Source organism: Buteo buteo, chromosome 25 (assembly GCF_964188355.1).
Source record: "Buteo buteo chromosome 25, bButBut1.hap1.1, whole genome shotgun sequence".
Classification (NCBI taxonomy): Eukaryota; Metazoa; Chordata; class Aves; order Accipitriformes; family Accipitridae; genus Buteo; species Buteo buteo.
The window spans coordinates 7,217,619-7,228,870 of NC_134195.1; the positions used below are offsets into that span (position 1 = coordinate 7,217,619).

Consider the following 11,252-nt stretch of genomic DNA (forward strand, 5'->3'; position numbering starts at 1 on the left):
CTCTCCTGACTGAACAACAAGCTTTCGATCAAGCTCTCAACAACAAACTCCTCCGTAGTTATTCTGGCTCAAGGTCTTGCTGCCTGTGCTGTCCTGTGCAGGCTGCAAAGAACAGAGGGCTGCCCGGGAGCCAGTCAAGCACTGGGACAATTTGAAGACTCTTCATCCCTAGTTGTTTCCAAGATCCTGCAGGACAGAGCCCTCAGCAACCCCATCTGAACACAGTGGTCATCCTGCTTTGAGCTCCTCTCCTGCTGTGGTCCATGAATCATCAACGGTCTAGAAGACAGTGAAAGGGTAGCTGCAACGTCATTGCTACTCTGCCTCCATAGAGGCACTGAAGTGGGAGACAATAAAAGAGGGAATAATAGAAGTAAAAAAGTACCCAAATAGAAGTAAAAAAGTACCCAAAGCATTGCCTACTTTTTAAATTAGATTTCAAATTGAAGTCGTCACAGCAATGATACAAGACAGATTGCAGATTCCACCTCCCCTTCCTAAAAGGTTTGATAAACTTTAAATTAAAAACAAGTTGAGAAGAGTACGGCAGCTGTGTCTACATCAGCAATCCAGACAGCTCAGCTGCACCAGATCTGGAGGGAGAGGCCAAGGATGTGACATCCACTCTGCACACATTTCAGAGGGCCTTGTTTCAGGTTAGCTTTAGCCTAGCTCTTTGGACTGACTTTACCTTCAGGGGCTGCTCCTTTAGATAGTTTCCTCCAAAAGGAACACAGTCCATGTGCTCAGAGGTCACCCCAAAACACAGTTCAATGAGGATGAGCAAAAGATAAGCAAAATATGCAGTGCAGGCTTCTATGGGGAAAAAGAGTTGTCCTCTTCCTAGACTGTAAGATGTTGTAGGTAATTACAGAAAAGTATCAGGTCTGACAGCATTTTGGATAGTCCAGTGTCAAGAGCAGTGTGGTGCTATGTACAATAATAATATTCAGGATTTATCAGCTTGTATTCTGCTGCATTTGGCATAGAAACAGAGTGCAGGAAACATGCTTAAAAGGCGCTATGAACTAACACAAAACTAAAAAAAAATAAAGTTGCTGCTTATTGAGTGTCGCATTCTGTACCATCCACCCACAGAATCCATCAGCAATATAACAAAATGTCCTTGGGGCAGCCTTGTTAGCAAAAGCTCTTGGAGCTTGTTAGCCCAAGTGTAGACAAATTGGAAGTGTAGGTGGACATCAAACCCAACCCAAAATAAGCAAGCAGCTCTGAGTGTCAGCATATCTATAATTAAGGTGGTATTTCAGTTCATTCTCTTCTAAGGCCTCAATTATTATTACTGTACCTAGATGATGGAAGGCTTTAATATAGAAAGACGTCAGGTCTTCAAACATCATTTTCCCTCCCATCTGGCAATGGCACTACTGTAGTAACACATCAGACTTCTGATTTTGTGGAAGAAGTCAGCAGTCTCACACTCGAGCACCACCATCTTAAATTTTCTTTCCCAATTAGCAGATAAGATGGTGCAGGAAGCTCAGCCCCTGTGAAAGGCAAAATACTGCTGCTAAATGAAAGGGGGTTCTGGACTCAGCAGGTCCCATGAGATGCTGGCTGTCACCAAGGCCTGTGTCAAGATGTTTGGGGTCCCAGCTACCCTGTGCTGGCCCCACCGCCAGCACACCTCTGCAAAGGACCACACACCAGCTTCAGGAGCACCCACATCATAGGTCACCTCCCCTAGCTCTCCACGCAGTCCAGGCTGTCAGACATCTATGCACGATGGGCTAAGAGAAGGCCCAACTAAATGCGATAACCAGTTGTTTAAGATCAGCTATTTAGATTTGATTTACCCAAGTTAAGCTTGTCAAAAACAGTGCACTTAAGGCCACTTCAGATTTTTTAAAAGAAGTCAGCAATTTACTAAGAAAATAATAACAAGAGACCTCTGTTTCTACTGATGTCTATATTTTAAAACTTTGACTAAGATTTACTCAGGCTTCATAATATAAAATGTCTTTCAGGATCTTAAGAGAAGCTGCAATAAGTTTGTTTTTTTTTAAAAAAAAAAAACCTTTAGTTTCTAGGAGTTTCCAGGTAAATGGTTGTCTTGAAATACTACCCTTCCCAGGCTCAGCGAGATGTTGATGAGCATCTCCAGTGCTCTAGGTGGGAACACTGGCTGCAAGTGTACTGTATCAATCTTGATGCCACCACAGGAGTTAGTCATCCTCTGAGTCACTCTCCCCTCTGGCTGGGACACACGTCCTGATTGAGGACATGAGCTGGTCCTGGATCTGCTTCCTGGGGTTCTCCTCGAGGTCTGTCTTGATGGCACCCGACTCCGAAATCTTCCACTCCAATTCTACGCAGAGCAAAATAAGAAAGCCATGAACGCAGCAGAGCAAACTGGAAAAAGCCCACCCTTGCTCCTCCAGCTGACTTCTCTTATCACCCTGCCATCACCACCACCAAAACCAGGGCCCTGCTCCATTCTTCCCCCTCCTCTTCCAACCCCAGGTCCCAGCCCCTGCCCTGTCTCCCACAGCTGCTCCAGCCAAGCCCTCCCTTCACAGTCCCTACTGCTGGCACAGGTTTCAGCCCAGGGCACAGAGCTCAGGGTACTGCTCTGCAGCCCACCGGTGGCATCGCCAGTGCCTCCCTGCTCCCTTTACAACCAGGAGTACAAAACAGGCAGTTGATACAGAGCAGCAGCTTTAGAGGCAACTCTCCCGGTGAAAGTGAATTCCATCTCCTCCTAACCATGTAAGGGCAGAGGGCAGGTTTGCACATCTATCACCAGTGAAGGAATACTGTTCATATATTACAGCCGTTTCTATCATATACCAAGTTCATCACAGTCAGAAGAGGCAGGGAATAGATTTGCTGAGGGGCAAAAAAACCTGTAGCAATTCCATTTACACATCTGAATCATTGGTATTTTTCAGGGATGTACCCTGAAAATGCAATTCACCCCTTTCCCACTATGCCATGCACTCATTATTAGTTCCTTAGCAAGACAGTAAGCGAGACTCCACCATCAGTAGTAAGCCTATTACTACACAGACCAAATTGGATTGCTTCCCAGAAGTGGAAGAAAGTCAATACAACACATTCAGTTGAAACCGTTCTCCTAGTCCTGCTGGCAAGCCTATCATTAAATCTAATTTCCTTCAGACATTACAGAGTAATGAATACAACCTCACACTTTCTTTAATCTCCAGTGGAAGTCAGCTGGGCTTAGGTGAGAAGGAAGGAGAAAAATAAAAGAAAGTGCAGAATTTCAGTGCCCAGCTTTCTGTGATGCCTGAATTAAGCTGGCTCAGTCACCTCTGGACCCCCCCAAAATCAATTATTTATGTGCTAAAAATGAGAGAAAGCTAACTGTAGGTTCTGCTACCACTGCTCACTTCAGTGCATAATTAGGCAACTGCTGCAGTTGGAGTTAGCTGTTCTCAAATCAGGGATCTCCATTGGTGAGCTTTTCCCCTTCTGACAGTTCAAGGCAGGGGAGCATTTTCTACAGCACACACTCAAGATACTCTATAAACTTCAGAGTTTTAGTAAAAAAAAAAAAAGTCTTTGCATCCTACCCCAGTATAGGCAGTGACCTTGAAATGCTGCTTAAGTGTGATTCACTTCAGCTGAAGATGCCCTTAAAGTCTGACCTTGAAAAAGCTTGAAGGCATCTGCACCAATATGCCTACTCAGCAGCTGACAAGTATCCTTTTAACTGAAGCAAAATCCACTAGGTTATACCCAAGTTGCATTTGCTTTCCAAGAAGAGCCTTTTTCAACACTGACCTTTGTCTTCAAGCACTGCTGTAGGATACCATCCCTGACCCACCACCTCCAAACAGCAGCTTTTACTGAAGAGCCACAGTGCTCTGCGAGACCCGCATCACCACCCTCATTTCCTGAAGCACATCATGCCAATGAGGCTGCAGGACCCAGCCTGCCTCCAGGCTGCCGAGATCGACAAGGAGAAATAGATCTAGGGAAACCCCTGACCTCCAGGAAAGGTAACAGCCTCTCCCCATGGAGCCCTGTGCCCCCTGAACCACTGAGGCAGGAGTTTAACGTGCTGCCATCTCTGGGAGATGGCAAGAGGAAAAGGAAGCAGCCCAATTTCAGGCTAGCAGCCCCATTTGGGCAAATGGACAGGCTCTCTTGAAAGGTTCATGAGGAGCAGAGCCTGCGTGTCAGGAAGGTACAACAGACAAATGCCATCAGCTTGAAAATGAAACAATAAGCCCTACAATGCAATAGGCAAGCACCAGTTATCAAGCGCACAGATTATCAAGTAACTGGGGGAAAAGTCAGTCATTCAGGTACAAAAGCCCCAAAGAATGTGCGTGGGTACTACTGACCCTTTAATATATTCAGGAAAATTTGTTTCACCCAACACAGGGTGTGAATACTTGCACACACACATAAGATAAATATCTGTATGTTGGCCTACTCAGCCACTCACTGCTTTTACAAGATAGCCTTAATTGCATGTTGTTGAGCCATAAGGGTGCAAAAAAAAAAAAAAAACCAACCACAAAAAAACCCCACCAAACCACAAAAAAATCCCCACAACAACAAAACTGATATGATTTTTAGTAGCTGCCTTCTCCTAAGCCTCACTTCTCTTATTCCCAGCAAACCAGTTTTGCTTTTCCTTTGGAAGACCAGAGATGCAGACACTCACCATCCCTTGTCAGGTTCATGCCACCGAACACCAAAGGCCCAATGAACTGAGCTTTGATGTCTCCCTCCAGGTAGACGAATATCGTAGGCAGGTTCTTATCGGGGTAGTTGGGAATGCAGGTGGTAGAGATAGCTTTGATGAATTTCACATCTCTGAACTTTCTTGCAAGCCCGCTCATATGTTGATTTATTAAGGCACAGAGTGGAATTCTGTGAAGAACAGCAACAGACACACATCAGGGAAAGAAAAAAAAAAGAAGACAAATTAGACAGTAATCTGCTCCAGAAGAAAGGTCAGAGTAGCATTTATGAGAAGACAAAAGTACCAGAAGTAACTCCTGAATACTTTTGCTGTCCAGGATTCTAGCACTCAAAGGAAATCAGCATCACTGGAGGTTTTGGTGGGTGGTGTTTTTTTTGTTTTAAGATATTAGCAATACAACCTTCCCCTCTATCCTACAGAGAATTGGTTTATGAAGATATGGTATTTAGAAATTGCATGAGCAAGGGCAAAATAGAAAGAAAAGCAGCTCCTGGAAGAAAGTACGCAAATGACGATGAACATCTGTGAGGCAATTAGAGACAATGAACAAAATCAAGTACTTCTAACCCTTTCCAGAAAATTCCAGCAACTTACAAGACCTTTTTGACAAGTTTTTCCATCATGCTGACAGGACTGGAAACCTTGTTCACTCCATTTTCATGCATCTAGAAATCAGGCTAAAGACACACAGCAATCCTTCTAATGCACAGCCCCTCGCACTTTATCCAGAACAATTTCCAAAGCTTGGATATTTCAGTGGCAGCAGCTACCTCTATAGCAGCTGTATGGAACAAGTCACACTGTGCTGTATAGATGTATAAAAAAGCCACTTCGTGGTAACATCATTTTAGAGCTAAGTTCAGCACTCCTGAGTCAACAGTAATGAAACTACTAATCCAAGTTTTTATTTCTTAGAACTCCAAAATCAGTTCCTTAATTTCCACCATAACTACACATTTGTCTAGGTATTTTCAGCTATTGACAGTGAAAGGTTTAAAGGTTAAAAACAAATTCTTACCCTTGTCTGTAGAGGTGCAGGACTACCCATATACCTTTTCCAGCTTTTGTAACCTCTTGAACGTAATCTTTTCCCGAAATCTCCAAAACCTCCCCAAATTTATTCTTCATTTGAGCTGCTTTCATTTCTGCTAACCTTTGCTGCCTGAACAGCAATGAATGGGAAAAAGATCTTGAGAACAGATGCATTTTTGACCGAACAACACTTAAAGGAGCTGCTTGAAACCAAGACTTCAGAGGCACGTTACAAACTTCTTAAAATCCCAGAGCAACAAAAACAAGCTGACGTAGACAATATATGCTTTTATATTTGCATCACAAGTTACAACCACCAACATGCAAGAAGTACAACTATGTTTCAAAAATTTTTTTTTCTCATTTCTGCCCTCAGTAGACATTTCTTCTGCAGATACTACACTACCAAGCTAAATGGCAAAAAAAAACCAAGAGGTGGTAGAGATAAAGAGATAATGGAAAACCAACACTGTAATTTTGTACATCTGCAGCACCTTAATCTCATTCATGCAAAAATTGAGAAATCTTGGAGGTGATTTTCACAGCGCTCAGAATCCCCAGCCATGCACTCAGCAGGTACACAGTAGTATCTCTGCAAAACTAGGTTGTAGATAAAGGACACTGAATTTAAACCTAGTTGTCCTATTGAAGACACTTAGAAGCTCTACAAGAGACCAGAAACACAACCCACTTTCTATCATCAGGCCTAACAACATCCATCCTCTCTTCAACAATACCTAACAGCATATAAAAGAAAAAAAAACGTGAATTTTCATTAAAGCCAAATTCTGCATGCTTCTCTGACCTGTACAGTTCAATAGCTTTCTCATCTTCCTCATTAAATTCATCTTCATTCTCTTCTAGCTCTTCCAGAGTCATATCCTCATAAGTTTTCACTAGAATGGAAGAAACATCAAATCAGCAAAAAAATTCATTCCAGGATTAAAACACATCAGCTTTTATCAGTCCAACAGAATTCATTTACTTTAAGGACAGATTAACTATGGGAAATATGGGGGTTTTTTGATGTAGTATTGTTACTAGATTTTTAGAAAACATTATGCACTTTAGACATATAGATGGAAAGGCAAAAATGTAAAGGACTCTGAGCTGAAGGCTGCCTCAATTAGCACACAAATACCTGCGCTAGCTTTCAAGTTTTGTGGCTGCAGCAGATGTACCTAACACACACACAACATAGCAGGGATGCCTGAACAACAGAGGAAGGAGGAAGCATACAACAGGTAATGTAATGAAATACTTTTACTTGCAGATTCACATGGCAGACTCCCTTTGCACTACTTATTTCAGTTTTCAAACATTTACTTCTATAAAAATATGGAGCTGACATAAACAACAAAGCCTTCCTGCGGTGGAAGAATCCACATGTTCAACAAGGTATTTGTTTGATACTGTTAACAGACGATCACCCTGTACAAGAAGCAGCTTTGGTATCCCTTACAGACTTGGAAAAGGACACATTGCTTTACAGGCATATAGACATTACTGCTGGCCATTTGTTTGTACAAGCTTCCCCCAGGAGCCATTCCAAGACCTGTCATGCGGCTGCTACCTGAGTTGGCTGGTCACTCACCAAGGGACTTCTGAAGGATAGCAAGCTGCTCCTCCTCCTTTGCACGCTCCTGCTCCTCCAGGTTTTCCTTTGGAGGAAGGATACCTTTCTTGCGCAGGATGTCATTCCACTCTGTGTCTTTATTTGGGTCCTAGAACACGACAAGAAATGGATGACATGCATTCGTGGTAAACTTTACCACTTGGAGAACTTCACACAGGCAAGTTTTTCAAGAGACACAGAACATTGCTAAACCGGTAACTGTCTAGATGGCACCAGAAAGTCAGAAAGAGCATTCTCCTGATGCTGAGGCTTCTCTACAATCACAGACCAGCACCTGAAGAGTGACTTTATTTTATTCCAACCCACTCACAGCATGTACAGGAGGTCTTGGTAGGGTACAAAAGTTTGAAGCATTGCAACCATCATTGCAGCTCTCACAGGGTGAAAGGAAAGGCAAGGAAATCAGCTGGGTGACAGGAAAGCACACTGGCTGCAGCACTCACGTATAGAGCCTCAGCAGAACAACAGGCCACCAAATCAGCGGTCGTTGCACTGGGAAGCACTGGTGAAAAGACACACAGGCACCAGCCTTGCAGACCTAACTCTGGATATATGGGAAGTCTCCTTGGCAGATTCAAGTCAGTGTGACTACATGAGTGCTTAGAGAGAAGCAAGCACAGTCTCTGCCAGACAAGCCCATTGCTCGGGCATCAGATTTAAATCTATGTCTAGACTGTTCCTGAAAGTTAGAAAGAGACTTTACTGTGAAATAGTCGCAATAATCCTACAAAACAAGGCCAACAGACACCCATGTATTGTTGAGAAGCTCAGCAGAAGTTCTTCTGAGTTAGACAGCAATTTTATTTTTTTAAATACATAAAAGTTCAGTATCTGGTTGATTCTGGTTCCTTACCGTCTTGACCAAAGTTCACTTTGAAAATGAATATAACACCTACTGCTTTGCTATGGCTTATGTCAATATAGCTTACGCTAGGTCTGTTCAAGACCGTATCTCTTCTCTAGACCAAAACACAGTACTTCTGGACTACTGGGGAGGGGGGGGGGAGAAAATAAGGAAAGAAAACAAAGTAGCACAGAAAATAGTGCATCAGGGTTTGTTGGGGTTTGGGTTGTGTTTTTTTTGTCTCTGACTGTGGTCATTTTTCCCTCAACACAGCATTTCACAGCACCCACTGTCGTTTACCAACACCCTGATGAAGTGCCTGAAACACCCACCAGCCCATCTGCTTACTACTGTAGCAAAATACTGTGGAAAAAAGGGGGGGGGGGGAAACCCAAACAAGCCATCAGAAAACCAAGCCACGGAGCTCCGTAACAAGACCGCCACACGACAGACGCCTCCACCCCCAGAAAGGGGGATGAAACCGGGCTCCCCCCCCCGCCTCCCCGGGGCTCTCCGCCGGCGAGGCAGGCCCAGGGCTGCCGGCGGGGCCCGAGGCCGCCCCGGCGTCTGTCACCAGCCACGGCCCCCGGCCCCAGCCCTTCGCCCGGGCGGGCTCCCCCCGCACCACAGGCCGGGTGAGCGGGGGCCCCCCCCCGGCTGCTCACCTGCATCCTGCCACCGGGGACGGGACCGGGGCCGGGGCCCGGTCGGCGGCGGCGGCAGCGGGGCTGGGCAGGGCCGGTCCCGGCGTGCGCGGCGCGGCCGGAGGAGGCGGCGCTCCACCGGCGGGGCGGGCGCAGCAGGGCTGCCGCTTCCCGAATCGCCTCATAAGGCCCGGCCCGGCGGCGGGCGGCGGTCCGGGGGAGCTGCCGCCGCGGTGGGCGGGCCGGCCGCGGGGAGCCGTGAGGGGGCGCGGGCTGTTGGAAGGCAGCGGGGCCGGGGCGCTCCGGCTGGATGAGTTCGGGGGTGTCAGCTCTTGCTGCCGGGGCTGGGTTTGGTTTGGGTTTTCTCTTCCCTCATCTTCTCCCTTACCGCCAGCGCCGCCCGTAGCCGCCACAGGGCCGGTTTTTAAAAGGTCCGGGTTCCCCTGCCCCGGCTCCTCGGAGCTTGCCAAGCCACTCTCCGCCATTTATCAGCGATCCTGGCCGACGGGGGAGGTCCCCGCCGACTGGAGGCTTGCCGAGGTGACCCCCATTTACAAGAAGGGTCGAGGGAGGATCCGGGGAACCGCGGGCCTCTCAGCCTGACCCCCGTACCGGGGAAGATGGCGCTCACACGGCGTGTGCAGGACAACCAGGGGATGGGGCCCAGCCAGCGTGGGTTCATGACAGGCAGGTCCTGCTTGACCAACCTGATCTCCTGTGACCAGGGACCCGCCTAGTGGATGAGGGGAAGGCTGTGGGTGTTGTCTACCTGGACTTCAGTAAGGCCTTTGACACTGTCACGGCATGCTCCTTGAGAAGCTGGCGGCTCATGGCCTGGACAAGTGTGCTCTTCGCTGGGTGAAAAACTGGCTGGATGGACGAGCCCAGAGGGTTGTGGTGAATGGGGTGAAATCCAGTTGGCAGCCGGTCACAAGCGATGTTCCCCAGGGCTCAGTACTGGGGCCAGTTCTGTTTAGTACCTTTACCAATGATCTGAACAAGGGGATCAAGTGCACCTTCAGCAAGTTTGCAGATGACACCAAGTTGGGCGGGAGTGTTGATCTGTTCAAGGGCAGGAAGGCTCTACAGAGGGATCTGGACAGGCTGGATCGATGGGCTGAGGCCAACTGTATGAAGTTCAACGAGGCCAAGTGCCAGGTCCTGCACTTGGGTCACAACAACCCCACGCAGCGCTACAGGCTTGGGGAAGAGGGGCTGGAAAGCTGCCCGGCGGAGAAAGACCTGGGGGTGCTGGTCAACAGCCGGCTGAGTATGAGCCAGCAGTGTGCCCGGGTGGGCAAGAAGGCCAACGGCATCCTGGCCTGTATCAGAAATGGTGTGGCCAGCAGGAGCAGGGAGGTGATTGTCCCCTGTACTGGGCACTGGTGAGGCCGCCCCTCGAGTCCTGTGTTCAGTTTTGGGCCCCTCACTGCAGGAAAGACATGGAGGGGCTGGAGCGTGTCCAGAGAAGGACAACCGAGCTGGTGAGGGGCCTGGAGCACAAGTCTGATGAGGAGCGGCTGAGGGAACTGGGGCTGTTTGGTCTGGAGAAAAGGAGGCTGAGGGGAGACCTTATCGCTCTCTACAGCTACCTGAAAGGGGGTTGTAGTGAGGTGGGTGCTGGTCTCTTCTATCAAGTAACTAGTGATAGGACGAGAGGAAATGGCCTCAAATTGCAGCAGCAGAGGTTTAGATTGGATATTAGGAAAAATTTCTTCACTGCAAGGGTTGTCAGGCATTGGAACAGGCTGCCCAGGGAAGTGGTGGAGTCACCATCCCTGGAGGTATTTAAAAGACGTGTAGATGTGGCACTTCAGGACATGGTTTAGTGGGCATGGTTGACAGTTGGACTTGATGATCTTAAATGTCTTTTCCAACCTAAATGATTCTGTGATTCGTCACAGGGACCCCGCTTCATTTCCCAGGCAGGAAGTCCCAGCATGTGCACTGGGAAGAGCAGCGTGATTTAGAAACTCTGCTTCCCCACCTGTCCAGGGCCTTGCTGCTCCCTGTCCCCAGAGACACCCAGAAAGGTGTGGGTCCCTCATGGAGGAACCCTGGGGCTAAGAGGGACCAGTCCCTCCAGCAGCCATGGTGGGCACCCGCTCGTCCCTGGACACCCACTAGCCCCTGGGCCCGCAAGCAGCCGTCCTTGCGTGCCATCCCAAGAGTGCTTCTGGAGGGGTTTCGTACAAAGGTTGTTCACGTAACTCACGGGTTTGCGGGATCCCAGCCGGGCTCTGTGTGAGCTGCGGCCCTGCCCAAAGCCCATCTCAGCAGAGCTTTAACCCAAGTACCATTCATCTGGAGGGATCCCCCCGCCCTCTCCTCACACCCCTCAAACCAACATCAGCTTGGAAATGATGCAGGATGTAAGTCATGGCAGGCAGAGGA

At 47.8% G+C, this 11,252-nt stretch overlaps 1 protein-coding gene across 2 annotated transcripts; it reads right to left on the minus strand.

The window, feature by feature from the left end:
* Positions 1-1,911: 1,911 nt before the first annotated feature.
* PDCL3 (phosducin like 3) lies at positions 1,912-9,011 on the minus strand. Of its 2 annotated transcripts, XM_075057329.1 has the most exons (6): positions 8,880-9,011; positions 7,329-7,458; positions 6,540-6,630; positions 5,721-5,864; positions 4,661-4,869; positions 1,912-2,329 (listed from the first exon to the last, which is right to left on the minus strand). In XM_075057329.1, the coding sequence occupies exons 1-6, from the start codon at positions 8,883-8,885 to the stop codon at positions 2,187-2,189; spliced, it is 723 nt and encodes a 240-aa protein (XP_074913430.1). In that variant the 5' UTR covers positions 8,886-9,011; the 3' UTR covers positions 1,912-2,186. The 2 variants fall into 2 exon arrangements, with proteins under 2 accessions (XP_074913430.1, XP_074913431.1); XM_075057330.1 differs by lacking the exon at positions 5,721-5,864.
* Positions 9,012-11,252: the final 2,241 nt, after the last annotated feature.